The sequence below is a fragment of the Mesoplodon densirostris genome, chromosome 11, assembly GCF_025265405.1.
Source record: "Mesoplodon densirostris isolate mMesDen1 chromosome 11, mMesDen1 primary haplotype, whole genome shotgun sequence".
Lineage (NCBI taxonomy): Eukaryota > Metazoa > Chordata > Mammalia > Artiodactyla > Ziphiidae > Mesoplodon > Mesoplodon densirostris.
Window position 1 is genome coordinate 44,930,324 of NC_082671.1, and position 19,782 is coordinate 44,950,105.

At 39.1% G+C, this 19,782-nt stretch overlaps 1 protein-coding gene and 1 pseudogene across 5 annotated transcripts in view; one reads left to right on the forward strand and one right to left on the reverse strand.

Annotated features, from left to right (window-relative positions):
• The window catches only part of RBMS2 (RNA binding motif single stranded interacting protein 2), an 88,493-nt gene that overhangs the window by 46,279 nt on the left and 22,432 nt on the right, over positions 1 to 19,782 (reverse strand). The window contains exons 1-2 of one of the 5 annotated variants that reach the window (XM_060112982.1): positions 11,206 to 11,393; positions 615 to 701 (exon numbers count right to left, since the gene is read on the reverse strand). The exons of 1 other annotated variant lie outside the window; for it this stretch is intronic. In XM_060112982.1, coding sequence (XP_059968965.1) covers positions 615 to 616 — 2 coding nt within the window. In that variant the 5' untranslated portion in view covers positions 617 to 701; positions 11,206 to 11,393. Of the gene's footprint in view, positions 1 to 614; positions 702 to 11,205; positions 11,394 to 12,192; positions 12,261 to 19,782 lie in introns of those variants that run through there. 3 more of the 5 variants (XM_060112985.1, XM_060112986.1, XM_060112983.1) reach the window with 3 other exon arrangements.
• Positions 14,493 to 17,924, forward strand: LOC132498994 (small ribosomal subunit protein eS27-like; annotated as a pseudogene).

Consider the following 19,782-nt stretch of genomic DNA (forward strand, 5'->3'; position numbering starts at 1 on the left):
AAATAAATAATTTTTTAAAAGATTAAAAAAAAATTTATTCCTTGAAAAAAAAAGAAAATACTTGCAAATCGTATAGCTGATAAGGAGTTAATAGCCAAAATATATAAAGAACTCTACAACTCAGTAACTAAAAACAAGCAATCCCATTTTTAAAAATGGGCAAAGGACTTAAATTTTTTCCAAAGAAAATATACAAATGGCCAATAAGCACATGAAAAGATGCTCAACATCACTAATCATTAGACAAATGCAAATCAAAACCATAATGAAATACCCAGTCACACCCATTAGGATGGCTACCATCAAAAAAAAAAACAGAAAATAAGTGTTGGCAAGGATTTGGAGAAATCAGAACTTGTGCACTGCTGGTGGGAATGTAAAATGGTACAGCTGCTAAGGAAAACAATGTGGTAATTCCTCAAAACATTAAAAATAGAATTACCATATGATCCAGCAATTCCACTTCTGGGAATATACCCAAAAGAATTGAAAGCAGAGTCTGAAGAGATATTTATACACCCATGTTCATAGCAACATTATTCACAACAGCCAAAAGATGGAAGCAACTCAAGTATCTCTCACAGATGAATGGATAAACAAAATGTGGTACATACATTCAATGTGGGAATTCCCTGGCAGTCCAGTGGTTAAGACTCAGGCTCTCACTGCCGTGGACCCGGGGTCAATCCCTCGTTGGGGAACTAAGATCCCATAAGACATGTGGTGCGGCCAAAAAAAAAAAAAAAGTAAATACATTCAATGTAATATTATTCAGCCTTAAAAAGCAAGGAAATTCTGGGGCTTCCCTGGTGGTGCAGTGGTTAAGAATCCGCCTGCCAGGGCTTCCCTGGTGGCGCAGTGGTTGACAGTCCGCCTGTCGATGCAGGGGACGCGGGTTCGTGCCCCGGTCTGGGAGGATCCCACATGCCGCGGAGCGGCTGGGCCCGTGAGCCATGGCCGCTGAGCCTGTGCGTCCGGAGCCTGTGCTCCGCAACGGAAGAGGCCACAACAGTGAGAGGCCCGCATAACGCTAAAAAAAAAAAAAAAAAAAAAAAAAAAAAGATGTTAAAAAAAAAGAATCCGCCTGCCAATGTAGGGGACACGGGTTCGAGCCCTGGTCTGGGAAGATCCCACATGCTGCGGAGCAACTAAGCCTGTGTGCCACAACAACTGAGCCTGCGCTCTAGAGCCCACAAGCCACAACTAGTGAGCCCATGTGCCACAACTACTGAAGTCCACAAGCCTAGAGCCCGCGCTCCACAACAAGAGAAGCCACTGCAATGAGAAGCCCCTGCACTGCAAGAAAGAGTAGCCTCCGCTCACCGCAACTAGAGAAAGTCCATGCACAGCAACGAAGATCCAATGCAGCCAAAAATAAATAAATAAAATAATAATTAAAGGGAAAAAAAGCAAGGAAATTCTGACATATGTTACAACATGGATGAACCTTGAGGACATTATGCTAAGTGATATAAGCCAATCACAAAAAGACAAATACTGTATGATTACACTTATATGAGGTACTTAGAGAATTCATAAAAACAGAACATAGAATAGTGGTTGCCAAAAGCTGCGGGGAGGGGAGAATGGGAAGTTGTTTAATGGTGTAGATTTTCAGTTTCACAAGATGAAAAGAGTTCTACTAGAGATTGGCTGTACAATGTAAACGTACTTAACACTATTATACTGTATACTTAAAAGTGGATAAGATGGTAAATTTTATGTTATGTATATTTTACAATTAAAAATCAAATACTAATGAGCTTCCCTGGTGGCGCAGTGGTTGAGAATCTGCCTGCCAATGCATGGGACACGGGTTCGATCCCCAGTCCGGGAAGATCTCACATGACATGGAGCAACTAAGCCCATGCGCCACAACTACGGAGCCTGCGCTCTAGAGCCCGGGAGCCACAACTACTGAGCCTGCATGCTGCAACTACTGAAGCCCGCGTGCCTAGAGCCTGTGCTCTGCAACGAGAAGCCATCACAATGAGAAGCCCATGCACTGCAACAAAGACCCAAAGCAGCCAAAAATAAATAAATAAAATAAATAAATTTATTTTAAAAAAAACCCAAATACTAAGAAAAAGAGAGTAGGATGTAATGAAGTAGAGATTCTATAGGTAGGAACTACTTTTTCAAGAAGGTGGATTATAAAAGGGATCAGAAAAATGGGACAGTAAGTGGCAGGAGACATGGGATCAAGCAGGGCTTCTATTTTCCATTAGATACGGGTGGTATTTCAAGCTACGAGACTAGATAAAATTATGAAGGAAGAAGTGTAGATAGAAAAGAAACAAGGACTGAGTCCTGGGGATCTCCAAGGTTTAGAGATCAGGAAAATTGGGAGGAACCAGCAAAGGAGCCTGAAGAGGAAAGGCCACAGATACTAGAGGAACAGGAGGGTATGGTGGTCTGCAAACCAAATGAAGAAAGTGTTCCAAGGAATTGTGTGATCAAATGTGTCAAGTGTTGACAATAGATTAAGAGTAAGATGAGGGCTACGAACTGACCACTGAAGAACATGAAAGTCACTGCAGACCTTCATAAGAGCAGTTTTGGTGGAGTGGTGGGAGTAAAAGCCTAACTGGATTAGGTTTAGGAAAAAATGAGAGGTATGACACTATCAACAAGTAGAGAGGATGTGAGTCTACAGTAAATTTTACACTGTTGATGAAAACAAATGTGGTATACTTAGAAAGCAATTTAGCATTATCTCTTTTTAAATTAATTAATTTTTTTGGCCATGCTGTGCAGCATACAGGATCTCAGTTCCCAACCAGGGATCCAACCCATGCCCCCTAAAGTGGAAGTGCAGAGTCCTAACCACCGGTCCGCCAGGGAATTCCCTAGCATTATCTCTTAAAGGTGAATATTCACATACCTATACTGCACAATACCACTCCTAGGTATAAACCCAAAAGAAATTCTTATACAAGTGTACCACATAAATGATAATATTCTGAGCATCAATGTTAGGAATAGCAAAAACAAACAAGCCTGGATTAATCCAAAAGCTCAATGGCAGGAGAATGGATAAATTATGGTATATTCACAAAATGAAATATTATACAACATGAAAAAATGAATAAAACAGCTATATACAACATGAATTAATCATGAAGATGTAATACTGAATGGAAACAAACAGAAGACTGTATTGCAATAAGACAATATAGTAGTGGCTGAGAGCATAGACTAGGAGCCAAACTATCTGGGTTCAAATCCCAGCTGGGCCATTCACTAGCAACGTGATTATTAAACTCTCTGTAGTTCATTTTCTTCTCATCTGTGAAACAGGGAAAATAATAATGAAATTGTCATAAGGATTAAATGATATAATATATATAATTATACATAAAGTACTTAGAACAATGTAAACAAGCAAATTAAACATGACTTTAAACTATGTTTTAAAAAACAATAGAATAATAAATATAAAATTTAAAAGAGGGGCCTCCCTGGTGGCGCAGTGGTTAAGAGTCCGCCTGCCGATGCAGGGGATACGGGTTCGTGCCCCGGTCTGGGAGGATCCCACATGCCGCGGAGCGGCTGGGCCCGTGAGCCATGGCCGCTGGGCCTGCGCATCCGGAGCCTGTGCTCCGCAACGGGAGAGGCCACAACAGTGAGAGGCCCGCATACCGCAAAAAGAAAAAAAAAAAAAAATTTTAAAGAGTGGTTACCTCTAGAAGGGAGGGAGGGAGGGGATGGGATGGGGAGAAACTCCTAAATATATGCAATTTACAGACAATGATTCTAGTTCTTGAGTTGGAAGACGGGTTTACAGGTGTTTCTCTTATGCTTTAGAGTTACATGTAACCTTTTGTATTATCAAATAATATATTAAAGATAATAAAAGAAAAAGTAATGGAAGGAAATAAGTTGGAGACAGCAAGTATATAACTCTTGAATAAAAAACACTTTCAGATAGTTTATATAAAGGGAAGAAGAGAAATGGGGCAGCAGGTGGAGGAAGAAATGGCATCAAGAAAAAGGGGTTTTTTTGATAAAAGAAATAACAGTCTATTTACATACTGATATATGATTATAAATATTAACAAATATTACCAATCCTCAAAAATAACCCAATAAATTATATCAGTACTTTAAGATGAAGAACTCAAGGTCAGAGAGCCTAAGAAACTTGGAACTAGGTCACACATCTAATAAGTGACAAAAGCCATATTTAAATTCAGATCTAACTCCAAATTTCACAACTTTATTTTATTTTAAAATTTTTATTAGAGTCTAGTTGATTTACAATGTTGTGTTAGTTTCAGGTGTACAGCAAAGTGAATCAGTTATACATATACATATATCCACTCTTTTTTAGATTGTTTTCCCATACAGGTCATTACACAGTATCAAGTAGAGTTCCCTGTGCTATTCAGTAGGTCCTTATTAGTAATCTATTTTATATACAGTGGTGTGTATATGTCAATCCCAATCTTCCAGTTTATCCCTCCCTCCCACCCCCTTCGAAATTTCACAATTTGTATAGAACAAAATGCTGCTTTCCTTTTCTTAATCTTAATTTAATGCCTAACATTAGTTTAATTACATTTATTAGGATATATATTTTAAGTATCTACTAGATAGGCTTAAGATGCTGTATCAGGTGTTTCAGAGGATAATAAACTGAACAACACTGTCTTTACCTTTACAGAGTTTACACTACAGTAATGAAGATAAGACCATCACCTAAATGACTCCAATACAATGCAAAATTATATAAATACCACATATGAAGTACAAAATATTATGGAAGCTAAGAAAAAAAGTCCCCTTTGGGGTTAGGAGGTAGAGGGATTAGGAGAAGCTTTATAGAAGAGGTAACATTTCAGCTGAACTTCTAAAACGTAGTTAGGGTTTTGAAAGACAGTTTTGACTGTGAGCTCTTGAATGGCCACCATCATGCCTTAGTCCCAGGTCCCAGCATTCTGGAGCTATTTAACGAATGTGGGTAGAGTGAACAAATGAACAGAAAGGCCATTCCAAATGGAAGCAACAACAACAACAAAAGGATCAGAGGCTGAATACTACATGAGGCACAATGACAAAAGAATCAGAGAGTAGGAGGGATATGAATATGAACATATATATTTGGAAAGTAAGTATCAAGTTACTCATCATGATTCTTTTTACATTTTGGTCCCCATATCTCCCATCTTTAAGAAAATTCTCTCAACACTACCACCATCCTCTTCCAGGCTTTATCTCATTTCTCTGCTCCCCATCTTTTTAAAATAACAACTTTATGAGATATAATTTATATACCATGTAATTAACCCATTTAAAGTATACTTTCAATGGTATTTGGATCACAAAGTTGTGCAACTATCACCATAGTCAATTTTAGAACATTTTCATGACCCCAGAAAGAAACCCAATACCCATTACCAGTCACTCCTCTTTTCCCCCCTAACCATCTCCTACTCCATCCCTAGGCAACTACTAATCTGCTTTCTGTCTCTCCGGATTTGCCTATTCTGGATATTTCATATAAATGGAAGCATCAAATACAGTTGACCCTTGACCAACACAGGTTTGAACTGCACAGGTCCACTTATATGTGCATTTTCTTCAATAGTAAATACTACAGTACAGCACGACCTGCTGTTGGTTGAATCCTAGGATGCAGAACCATGGATATAGAGGAGTCACGTATATATGGATGATCGACTATAGCTTACACATACAGATTTTCCCAAGCCCCGCACTGTTCAAGGGTCAAATGTATGTGTTCTTTTGTGAGTGGATTCTTTCACTAACATAATGTTTTCAAGGTTCATCCATTTTGTAGCATGTATCAGTACTCTATTATTATTATTATTTTTTTGGCTGTGTTGTGTCTTTGTTGCTGAGCGAGCTTTCTCTAGTTGCGGCAAGCAAGGGCTACTCTTCATTGCTGTGCACAGGCTTCTCATTGCAGTGGCTTCTCCTGTTGCAGAGCACAGGCTCTAGGCACACAGGCTTCAGTAGTTGTGGCATGCGGGCTCAGTAGTTGTGGCTCGCGGGCTCTAGAGCGCAGGCTCAGTAGTTGTAGTGCACAGGCTTAGTTGTTCCGCGGCATGTGGGATCTTCTCGAACCCGTGTCCCCTGCATTGGCAGGTGGATTCTTAACCACTGTGCCACCAGGGAAGTCCCTCTATTACTTTTTATCACTGAATAAAATTCCAAAATTCCATTGTATGGGTATATATAATATTTTATTTATCCTTTCATCAGTTGATGGATATTTGGGTTGTTTCCACCTTTGGGCTATTATGAATAATGCTGCTATGAACAATGATGTACAGGTTTTTGTGTGGACGTGTTTTAATTTCTCTTGGGTATATACCTAGGAGTGTGTTTAACCTTTTAAGGAACTGCCAAACTGTTTTTCAAAGCAGCTGCACCGTTTTATATTCCCATCAGCAGTGTATAAGGGTCCAATTACACCACACATTATTATCTGTGTTTTTGATTACAGCCATCCTTGTGGGTGTGAAGTGGTATCTCACTGTGGTTTTGATTCCTTGATGGCTAATGATGCTGAACATCTTTTCATGGCTATTTGTAGATCTTCTCTGGAGAAATATCTATTCAGACTTTTTGACCATTTTTTAAATTGGGTTCTGCTCTTCATCTTAATCAAAGTTCTTAAAAGATTAGTCTATATATACCATCTATACTTCCTTACCTTCTTTCACTCAACAACCCACTCCAACACTGCTTTTGCTCCCCCGCTCTGAAATTGCATGTCAAAGTCACCAACCACCTCTACACTGACAAAATCAATGACTATTCATCAGCCTTCATCTTCCAGGATTAACTCTATGGTTTGCACATCTGCATTTTAATTCCAGCTGACTTTTTTTTTTTTTTTTTTTTTGGCCGCACCGCGTGGAACGTGGGATCTTAGTTCCCCGATCAGGGATAGAACCCACGTCCCCTGCATTGGAAGCACAGAGTCTTAACTTCTGGACCACCAGGGAAGTCCCTGACTTCCTATTCTAATCTATATTTTATTTTCTCCTGTTCTTTTCTATATTTTTCTGTTTTATTATACAGCATATTTTCTTATGGGATGAGAAATGTAAACCAACAACCAAAGGTTATATCCAGAGAACTGCAGGTAACACAACTGGGTACAGCAGAGTCAATGTGATGAAATCATGCAGGGGAGGTGGGGAAGATAAGGAAAGGCTGGATAAACAGTGGGTATTGGGCTAAGGATTTGGACTTTGTTTAGCAGGTAGCCATTAGCCATTAAAGGTTTGTATATAAGAAATGCTCAGCACTAAACTGCTGGAATGTTGGAAGATTATTCTGGTAGCAGGTATAAAATTACTTGGGGTCAAGGGGTAGGGAGTGGAGAAATAGGAGACAAGGAGATCATGCGGAATGTTTATTGCTGTGGTAATGAGGGCATAAATTAGTGTAGTAGAGCTAAAAAAAAAAAAAGGAGGAATCAATGGAAAGGCATTACTACTAAACTTTAACCAACTAAGTTAACTTTATTACTGATAACAGAACTATTAGCTGCCCCCAGTCAAGAGATGTTAGACTTTAAAAGTTCTACTAAATTTGATCTGATGGAAACGAGATGAAAATGTAGTAAACACAAAAAATTCTCTCTCCCTGTTAGAAGTATAAACAATTCTACTATTGCTTCCTACTTTCTTCTCTCCTGAGTAAACTCTTCCAAAAATTTCAGGTAACTCAAACTTCTTAAAGAGTCAAAGTCTGGCAGTGCCTACCAGTCAGTTCTACTTTCATCATTGCCTCCACTCCCCACAACTCCCAGCCCCAATATGGTCTTCAATATGTTAAAATCAAGAAGAAATAGAAATTTATGCAAAATAGGTTGGGGAAGGCAAATTATCCCAAGTTAAACATAATCCCTTTTCTTTTTTTTCCAAAGGGAATGATTGCTGATGCTCTGAGGAGTTAACTTATAATAACACATGCCAGGAAGATGATGTCAGGGAAGGCGTGGTTAGGTTCTTTACAAGTCTGAAATTCCTTTAGTCCCAAACACTTCCTCTTTCAATCTCACCTATACTCAAATCTCTCTACTGAGGCAACTCTTTCAAAAGCTGAAGGAAGTGTTGAGACCCTAGAACTCTGATCCTTTTTTTTTTAAGAACAAAGAATAATCGAAGGCCATTAAAATAGATGTTTTTTTCATGTACCATAATTTTGCAGAATCTCTCTTTGAAATCCACATTTTCCCCCTTCTGTGACTATTTTAATTCCAAAGAAAGGAAAGGATATTCAACACTACATCCTGAGAAAGAATGTGCCTTTATCAGGCATTATATATTTGCTGATTGTATGCCTATATTTACAACAGCCAAAAAAGAATAAGAAAACTATAATTGTCCTGGGCTCCTCAGTTAACAACTTCCCTGATAAAGTATACAAATATGTTTCAAAATAAAACAATCCTACTTTTCTTTCTTGCCACATCGCAGGGCCTGCAGGATCTTAGTTCCCTGACCAGGAATTGAATCCCTGGCCATGGCAGTGAAAGCGCCGAGTCCTAACCACTGGACTGCCAGGGAAGTCCCCAGACAATCCTACTTTTTAAAGACAAGTAGGACTTCTCTGGTGGCGCAATGGTTAAGAATCTGTCTGTCAATGCAGGGGACACGGGTTCAAGCCTTGGTCCTGGAAGATCCCACATGCCGCGGAGCAACTAAACGCGTGTGCCACAACTACTGAGCCCACGTGCCACAACTATTTAAGCCCGCGGGCCTAGAGCCCGTGCTCCACAACAAGAGAAGCCACCGCAATGAGAAGCCCACGCACCGCAAGGAAGAGTAGCCCCTGCTCGCCTCAACTAGAGAAAGCCCATGTGCAACGAAGACCCAGTGCAGACAAAAATAAATAAATAAATAAATAAATAATAAAGACAAGTAAATAAAACTAATAAAGTCACAACAGTAATGTACAAATGTCTTTTCAAACTGAGCTCACTGGAAATTATTTTTATTCCACCAACCAGAAGTGATGACTACAGTAAATTATGATGTAGAAATGTTCCTTAAAGAAGGCAGATCTCTGCAAATCTATTATTTCCAGATTTTGGTATAACAAAATGATGGACAATAAAAGCACATATTTATGTGTACTTTTTCAGAAGTTTAGAATTTTGTTTTTTATTTCAGTTTTTTAAATGTTCCAGACAGGTCTAAGAACTTTTTTACATAGACTCGTCCTACTTGAGAAACTGAGCAAATAAGCCAATGTCAAAATTAAAACTTTACTTTGTCATAGAAAAAAGTCTGGTAGAATAGATAGAGCAAACTGCTACTAGTTATTTCCTTTAAGGAGTGGGATTTAGGTAAGGAACTTCAGGACATGAAGGGAAGACTTGACTTTTTATTTTATATGCCTCTTTATGCTTAAATTTTAAAAATAGACATGTCTTACATTTATTACTAAAAACTAATAAGTTATTTTAAAAATTTAACTTTCAGTATAAAAATGGACAAATTACATGAGCAGATTCACTCAAAACATTCTTCCCCAAAAATGAACACATTAGGCCATACATATAAACGAAAAGACAAAGAGCAGTGTAGTAATCAATTAGTTTAAATATACCCAACACCCACAAACCTATATATACACACAAGGAGTCATCGATATAGTCACAAAGTGATGTCATCCTAACAGTGACCTGTAAGAACCCAAAGAATACTTGACAAATACACTAGTAAGTATGTATCTACCCTTAACCCAGGTTTCCTAATGTGTTTCTCAAATCTTACAAGTTATCAGAAAGAGATATGAGATTTGAATCCCAGTCCGCAATCATACCTCTTGTCCCCTACACTATCCTAGATTTAGAAGCTGGTTAAATGTTTTCTATACAACAAGCGGGAAAGGGAGTGGAGAGCTAAGAAAAGAGAATATTTTAGATAGCATCAAATACATGAAGCCGCTAATAGGGAAAAAAACAATTTCTGGAATTCATTTTGCTGTATTTTAATGGGTAACCTGAGAGACTTGGAGGGAAAAAATAGGAAGGAGATTTCACACAGTACTATACAAGATATGAAAAGAATAAAGACAGATTAGATATCTATCAAAATCATATTGATTTATGTGTGTGTGTGTATACATATAAAATTGATAACAAATATGAACCCATATTTCTTAAGGATGTAACAGAATGAATACTACATAAACTAACACCCATAAACTAACACCCATAAACTAACACTAGGTGTTTTGGGTCTAAACATTTACCAGTGCCTTGATCAGATACTTTGTTCACCTATAACAGTCTCCTTAGGTGTATAAGAAAGCATCAGGAATTCTTACCCACTGCCCAACAATCCATCAAATGAGCAAAAGATCCTTAAATGTCTAAGGCACCTTTTTTCTTCAAAGAACAGCTATAAAATCAAGAGACGGGGTAAATGGTCTTTCTGCTACAGCATACAGTTCCTCCTAATCAGCACGGTGTGCACTGAAATGCCAAGAAACTGCCCAAGATACTCCCTGGCAATTGTGGGGATGACTGTACACCTCTCCCCAGACTGCCCCTGTACCCAAGCATAGACTCCAGAGATCTCTGCTGAGCCTGGCTATCTGCAGAGCAGGAAGGCCCAGCTCAGCAGCAGACCCCAAAGAATCACAGAACTTTCTGCCTTAATTCCCAAGGTACGTCTTCTCTTAAAACTCCTTCCCTACAGGCTGGGTGGGGTAGGGTCTCTATCTAAGCTAGAAGAGTAGACTCAGTCCTCAGATGAAGCTGTTATGATTTCACTGACTGTATTCAGCTACCTGATAATGCTGGAGGAATGGTAGGAAGGAAGGTGGGCTGGGGGGAGAATGCAAACAGTTAATCAAAATGACAAAATAACCTTGGAGGTGGTAGGCTGGGGGCCAGGGTTTGAGGTGACATATTTTCCCTGTGAAAATTGGATACATCAGCAGGAAGTCAAACTAACTTCTTTTCACAAAGATACAAACTTGCAAAGCTTAATTTGTTTTTAATTCCACTGCCTTCAGGCCTCACATAAGGGACTATAAATTCCTGAAACTTCAGAACCAGGTGAGAAAAGATGCCAAAAAAAGTGATGGAAAAAGAGAGGCGCTGAGAGGAGAGGAATCCCGTTCCCCTCTTAAGGAGAATGTTAAAGCCAAGGGCACTCCCGATCCCCAGAAAAGGAAGTAGCTGGATTCCAAAAAAGCACTTTTCCCTACCTTCTTGTTGTTCTTGTTATAGCCAAAAGTCGAAATCCCAGGCCTGGAAGTCACTGATAGCAGCATTTTCTCTTTAATGTTAGGAAGCTAAGAGACAGAAGAGGGGAAGAAGGAGAGGGAAAGGGAGAGGAAAGAGAGAGAGGGAGAGGGAGGGAAGGAGGGAGGGAGGAAGAGAAGGGAGAGGGAGAAAGGAGGGGGAGGAGAAAGGGGGAGAGAAGGAGGGGGGGAGTAAAGAATGAGCTAGGGCTGCTTGTTTACGTCACTGATAGAACTTAACCCCGAGTCTGAGTGAGGCTCTTCCACTGGGTCCTAATGCCCAAGATATTTTTTTGGTTTTTTGTTTTTTTGTTTTCCCCCACAGGCTTAGCAGTTAAAGCAAAACAAAAGTTCTTAGGTCTACCCCGTTCAACTCCATCACCTTTCCTATATGAACAAGTTCAGATTCCCATGAAAAAATGAGGATATTTTCTCCTTAGATCTCAGGTATAAGAAGATTCCAATCTTGATTTTAAAGGGGCCACTGGGACACTGCTTTGGAGAACATGTGAAGAAAATCACAGTACTGAAAAAGAATATGTGAGGTGAGCTCAGGACTTACCCCCCACTTTATATTTATAGCGACCTTAACACACAAAGAAAGAACAAACAGAAGAGCTCACCAAAGAGCAGAGACAAGCAAAACAGAGGATGGGAAATAACTAGTTTCAGGCCTTTGGATAGTTTTACTCCTCTTGGGTTATGCTGATGGGCTAATGCCTCTTAATCCTTTTCAGATTCTCCCAGGTATGACTTAATACTTGAGAAGGAATTTTCAAACTGGACTATGTCATGAAACTCGGTGCCTAGTGCTTTCTTTTTTCTTTCCCCCAGCTTTATTGAGATATAATTGCCTAGTGATTTCTTCAATTGTAAGCTCTCTTATTTGAATCTTTATCCCACTATTTCCTAGTCTTCAAGGTCTATAAAGCTGAACAATTAGTTACTCACCCAACCTGAAATTTATGCCCAAGCTGAAGTTCACAGAGTTGGGATGTCTGCTTCAAGCTGTCTGTGAACTGTAGAAAAAAATAAATAAATAACTATTTTTAAAACATATGCTTCACAGAGAAGAAAAATACAAAGTTCTTAAGAAAGAAGAACATTAGAGTCAAGAATTGAACACAGTTGCAACACTCACCTCTAATACTTTCAAAGGAATGTCCTGTAGAAAGTACCTTAACAATAAAAGAAACTTGTTGGAAAACAAAAATTTAAGAATGATACCCAGTAATTTACCAATCTAGTCCAAGTAGAACAGGGATATAGAATGAAAGCCTTCAAATCACTTCTTAAGGCCCCCTCACAGCCATAGTGGATATTCTAAGTAATAAATTAACCCTGTCTGCTTTGCCACAAAAAACATTAAGCCCAAACCATCCCTTAAATGAAGTCCCAGTCTCTATTCTAGTTTTCCTGTCACCTTTTTGCTATAATAATGGGACAGACAGTACCAACAGTCTGCAGAGTAAATACACACATACCATACCCCCAATCTCTAACTTTCATTTCCAATAGGACAGGAAGTTCCTGCTCAGCTCAAGGGACACAGGAAGGGTGGGAACAGCCTCAATGTGGGAACTGCAACTGAGATTGGAAGCACAGCAGCCAAATGCAGTCAATAAATCAATAAAGGCATCTCTCAGTGATACCATATTTTTTTAAAGTCCCTTTTCTGCCCTCAGAGATGCTCATTCATGATATGCCAAGTTATCACTGCCATTTAGGTCCTTGGTTGATGTCTTCTCCCTTAGCCTAACAATGTGGTAAAAACCCTTCATTTTTAAGGCCTGATTTATAATGGGATTTATAATAGCAGTCAACCTAATTTAATTTTTTAAAACTTCTAATATTCTCAACATGTTGTGTTCTCTTACTGCATTCCTTAATGCTCAATGATATCTTAGAATTTAAGATAGTTAAAACTGTAAGTTTTAGAGAGAAGCAGACATGAGTTCAAATCCTGACACCACTGTTAGTTACTGTTTATGTAATTTTAGGCCAAGTTACTTAACATCTCTAATTTACTCATTTCCAAAATGGAGATAATACCTACTTCATTTGCCTTTGGAATCAAATCTAAGTTCTGGTTCAGTCCTGTCACTCACAAGCTGAGTGACACTGGGAGAATTACCTCACGTCTGAACCTTACTTCTCTCATCTGTAAAATATAGTAAATAAATAGTCTCTGCTTCCTAAATTGTAGTGAACTGAAATAAGGCAATATATATAAAGCCCTTAGGCAGGTATCTGGCACTTGGCACACACTCAACAGATGTTAGCTCCATTTTGATTAATTACCCTACTGTCTCCCAGTGTATCCCTCTGGGTACTGTATAACCCAGATTTTATGATCTGAAGTGAACACTTCCCAAAACCAGTATCTTAGTTACATTCAAAAGATCATACTAGGACTAGGCAGGCTTAACTATGTAAGTGGAAATACTGAATAAGAAATTTCAGGAATCACCCAATCCAATTTCACTTCTCTGCCTTCTACAAGCAAACAATCTGATTATTTGGAAATTCTTTTCATAACTCCCAATCTCTTGTAAATTGGTGGATCGTCTCTTATCTCTAGGAATAAAAGGAAACAAAATAGTACAGAATCAAAGTACACTAGACAAGACATCCCAGCTCCCATTTCTCTAGAGTCCTACTACTCTAAGAAACTGAAATAGATCTAGAAAAAAGGAGGATCTTCATGTATCCTGAAATTTAACACCATTTTGCCATTCTAAAAGTAGGAAGTATCAGAAAGGAGATAAAGAAGGATCCAATTAAATAAATTCCATTTTATAAATTCTATATAAATAAATTCCATATGTATTTACTAATACAAAAACCTGTATGTTTATACTCTGATTATAAGTTTAGGGTAATAAAAGTAAAATGACCCAGACTGATGAACTGATGTCAAAGGTCAATTATGTCAAAGAGCACCAACAGGGGCCTCCCTGGTGGCGCAGTGGTTGAGAGTCCGCCTGCCGATGCAGGGGATACGGGTTCGTGCCCCGGTCTGGGAGGATCCCATATGCCGCGGAGAGGCTGGGCCCGTGAGCCATGGCCGCTGGGCCTGCGCGTCTGGAGCCTGCGCGTCCGGAGCCTGTGCTCCGCAACGGGAGAGGCCACAACAGTGAGAGGCCCGCATACCGAAAAAAAAAAAAAAAAAAAAAAAAAAAAAAAAAAGAGCACCAACAGGACTGGAAACTACATCCTTTACTCTGGTAAGTATATTTTTAAAGGAGGCTATGGAATCTTGTGGAAGTGACAGAGAAGGTAATGGAGTTCTGTGGTTATATTCAGTAAGTATATGAGAAGAGGAAGAATCCTATTTCTTCCAGTGTGTTTACTTTGATCACCACCCCCCATCTGCTTTACCCATTATATTGCTTACATTTTTCCAGATTTAGTCAATGCCTCTCAAATTCTTGGTTCTCTTGAGCCCAGCAACCAAAAGTTGTTTTTTTTTTTTTTTTTTTTTTGCGGTATGCGGGCCTCTCACTGTTGTGGCCCCCCCCGTTGCGGAGCACAGGCTCCGGATGCGCAGGCCCAGCGGCCATGGCTCACGGGCCCAGCCGCTCCGCGGCATATGGGATCCTCCCAGACCGGGGCACGAACCCGTATCCCCTGCATCGGCAGGCGGACTCTCAACCACTGCGCCACCAGGGAGGCCCCAAAAGTTGTTTTGAGGGGACAAAGTAAAATAAGTTATTTGGAACATCTCTTGGATGGAGACATTTATACCTCAGATTCAATATAGACTGGTTTGTGATTTCTCCAGAAAAACTGTAACAGGGAAGAACAAATCTGACTCCATATTGGACCTGTTTCTTTTACTTTAACCTTTGTATTCTATTGCTTTTGCTACAAGAATGTTGCCTATAGCCTGAAATATACAGGATAGCCCATTCTCAAGGCTCTGACATTTAAAGGTATAAAACTTTTCCATTCCTACAGAGATAAAAAGTTGCAGAACAGAGAATAACATTTGTCATGTTGGAGGTTTACAGGAACAATATGACCTGACCTACGTGGACAGATGCAAGAACAAAGGATTCTGACATGAAGAAGTTTGCAGCAACCAACTACACCCCCTCCCCTTTTAGTAAAAAAGAAGCCTAAATTCTAACTTGGGTAAGATGGATCTTTAGGACACTAGTCCACCACTTCTCGGTCTGCTGGCTTTCTGAATAAAGTCACTATTCCTTGCCCCAACAACTTGTCTCTCAGTTTACTGGCCTGTCCTTCGGCAAGCAGCACAAGCTTGGACTCGGTAACAAAACAACACTTTTAAGTATGTGTCTCAGGTAGAGAGCAGTTGGGGTCAGATCAACCCTAACTTGTATGTTGAAAGATGACTGCATGCAACTATTGGGCCCTCCACATCAGAGTGGAGAACTCAAGGAATGTATTACCTGCAGATATGCCAGACCCTAGCTGTAGGACTAGAGCCAGGCTGATGTAGCACATGTGTCTGCCAGCAGTGAGACAGGGCCAAGTTTGTTAGTGGAGCTCTGAATATGGTTCAGAGGCCTGAATAAGTATATTAGGGCCAAGGTTTTTTTTTTCCCCAGCTATTCATATTCTCTGTGGGGACTTCCCTGGCAGTCCAGTGGTTGAGACTCCGTGCTTCCACTGCAGGGCATGTGGGTTTGATCCCTGGTCAGGGAAGAAAGATCACGGCCAAAAAAAATATATATATATATATATTTCAAATAAATATATAATATAAATTTATATTTATATAAATATATGGTATTATATATATATATATATATATATATATATATATATATATTTATTTATTTATTTATATGTATTCTCTGTGGATTATCTTTCCTCCCACTGATTAACTTTTGTGTCCAAAAGTCTAGGTCATGAAAAAAGACCAAAAAGTTCAATTTATTTAATGGTAAAGAGATGAGGTAATGCCTTAAGAAGAAGTGGGAAAAAAAAAAAAAGTTTAACACATCAGCTTCCTTAAGTAGGAAAATTTAAGGATCTGAATCAAACAACTAGAAAAGCTTAGCCCTGTCCCCTTCGAATGTAGGATGGAATGACAAAATTGGTCTAAAACTAGATATTGGGAAAGTTTGGCCTCTCAACTCCTTGACTTAACTCATTGGAAAACAGGGGAAAAGACAGGCAACTCTGAAGAATTATTTATCTCATACCCTGGATATCGGTGCTAATAGTATATTCCCCTCTTCTATAACAACAGATATTTCTGGCCAAAACTTACTACAGAGAATATCCTAACAAAATTTTCAAGTAGACTTTTCCTTTGCCAGACACTAAAGAAATACAGGAATCAAATCTTCTAGAATCACTGGACCAGAAAATTAGTATAATGTAGAAAGAAAAGACTAGACTGGATTCTATGCAAACCCAGAATGGACTGCATTGATGGGTAATATTATAGTCTCCAAATATATGTTTCCTTTACACTTGAGACATTAATTTTGTTTGGCTTCAGCTATCCCTAAAATAAGTAGCTCAGATGATCCCCATAAGGGTCCACAACTGAACTGAATAATTAGAACCAAATGAAATGGCTGCTTATGTAGGTTAAATATAAATTTTTTCAAATAGTCAAATACTGGTAATTTCATATGGTTAAATCTAACACTGCAAGAAGGGTGAGACTGGGGAGATGATAATGAGTCAGAATACTGATGAATTGGATAGTTCCTTTCCTTTGTCCTCTCTCATTTTCAGACTGAAAAAACAAAAACCCCAGGAAGGTAAACTCACTTGCATAAGGTCATAGGGGTCAAATATCTGACACCAGAATCCAGACTTTGTCTCAATTCAACATTGTTCCCATACCAATCTGATTTGACTGTAAAATTTAGAATTCTGATATATATATCTTTTGGGGTCAGAAATAATAAAGAAATAATCCTAGGATTTCAGAGGTGAAAGTTCAACTGTTTTCCTCAAATCAGCTTTTTATCTCAAGTGATAGAGCAGTGATACCTAATATTTTGGCCTATTCTTAAATTACACAATGGATGATATTTCTAGGGATAAACTTATAATGCAAACAAGAAGAAGATTTGTAGAAACCTATAGTTGTTGGGAAGTGCTGCTAATTAAGTATTCAAGATTCTACCTGAGGTTTAATTCATTATGTATTTAGAAGGTAATTTGCTTGAATTCTGCTTTCCTTCCGGGGATAATTTGTACCATACTCTGAAACTCTCAGATGAAACATAAGATTTGAATATAAGAAGTGGTTTCTAAAACATCAATGTACATTATTTATAAGATCACTAGTCACTGGCAGGGTTTACCAGAAGCATAAGCTTGATGAGGATGGGGGCTGTGACTATTTTGTGTACCCCATTATATCCCTAGCATTTAACAGTACCTGGCTAATTTAAAATTTAAAAATATTTGTCAGCAGTGACAACCTCCCATGAGAACTTGCTTCTTGAAAAGGATCTCCTTCATCCCTATCTAGAAGAAAAGAAGAGGAGAGAGGAAACTGCTTAGTGCAGAGACCCAATTCCTACTTCATGGATGTGAAATGCCCAGGATGCTATAAAATCATCACTCTCTTTAGTCATGCACGAATACTAGGTTTATGTGTTGGCTGCTCTACTGTCCTCTGGCAGCCAACAGGAGAAAAAGCAAAGCTTACAGAAAGATGCTCCTTCAGACAGAAGCAGCACTAAAAGCACCCTGAATCAGGATGAATGGGAAACCATTCCAACAAACACATTTTGGATACACACACACACACACACACACACACACACACAAACACATCTTTTTTTTAATATTTGGTCAATGAATGAGTGGAATAATCTTGAACACTAAATTTACATCTGAAAAGATATTACTCATTAAAAAACACTGATATAAAGCAGAAACTAACACATCATTGTAAAGCAATTATACTCCAATAAAGATGTTAAAAAAAAAACCACTGAAAATAGTGTTGACAGTGATGGAATGGAACATTAGGACATCTAGGAGCTTTTTCCTTTATATTTACAATACATACTATTTTCCTTCTATGGCTTATTTTTTTGTCATTAGGTAGTCAGAAAGCTTGAATTTACTTGTGTCTCTCATCTGTGTACTAGATAAAACTGTACCCCCATCATCACATAAAAAGATACCACCTCAAAAGGCCCATTATAAATTTGTATTCCCATAGCATTTTGTACAAAATTTTTGCAGGCTTTTAACTCTACTTACTACCCTCCCTCTTGTACCCAGATGGTGAGTTCCTAGGAAGCAGGCACCAACTTTATTCATCTTTTTATCTTTAACACCTAAACATAATTTATGCTCAAGAATGTTAGCTGTAAGAATACAATTTTCAATTTCTTTTTTTTTGTTTCTGTTTTTGTTTTGTTTTTTGCAGTACGCGGGCCTCTCACTGTTGTGGCCTCTCCCGTTGCGGAGCACAGGCTCTGGACGCGCAGGCTCAGCGGCCGTGGATCACGGGCCTAGCTGCTCCGCGGCATGTGTGATCTTCCCGGACCGGGGCATGAACCCGTGTCCCCTGAATCGGCAGGCGGACTCTCAACCACTGCACCACCAGGGAAGCCCCAATTTCTTTTTTTTTTTTTTTTTTTTTTTTTTTTGCGGTATGCGGGCCTCTCACTGCCGTGGCCTCCCCCGTCGCGGAGCACAGGCTCCGGACGCGCAGGCTCCGGACGCGCAGGCCCAGCGGCCATGGCCCACGGGCCCAGCCGCTCCGCGGCATATGGGATCCTCCCAGACCGGGGCACGAACCCGTATCCCCTGCATCGGCAGGCGGACTCCCAACCACTTGCGCCACCAGGGAGGCCCCCAATTTCTTTTAAGTATCTCCAATGGGAAAGTGAATCTCAATGAACATTAAGAGAACACTGCCACCACCTGGATAATATAGGTCATGCACCCTTTAGCAAATACCAGGAAGAGAAAGCACAGAATTTGTGTATAGGTAGATCAGAAGTTTGAAATTTAAACCCAGCTCTATCATTTGCTGTGCTAAATTGGAAAATCTCAATCTTTTAAAACATCAGTTTCCCCTTCTACAAAATGGGCATAGTATCTGTTCTATTTCTCAGGGATAATCATGACAGTCAAATTAGATAATGACTGTAAAAGTACTTTATTGATTACAAAGCGTTTTCCAAGTGTGAGACCACAGTTGATATTTACTATACCGTGTTGAGTATAACAAATCCATCTTTTTTATTGAATATTTTATTAACATAATAGTTGTCTAAACAAATCCATCTTATTCCTTACCGCAAATCTAAGTAAATTACCTTCAGCTTGAGAATCAGAGCCAACTCATAAAATTTTAGAGGCCTAATGGCAAATTTCTTTCTTTACATGTTAATGTGGACTCACTATCATTAACTTATTGAAATGTGTTGTTGAACATAAAAATATGTTAAAATTAAAACTACGTGGAGATACCATTTCTCACCCACCAGACTGGCAAAAATCCAAAAGCTTGACAACAAACTGAGTTGTCAAATAAGTTGGAGAGACTGTGGTAAAAAGCCTGTCATATATTGTTTGTGG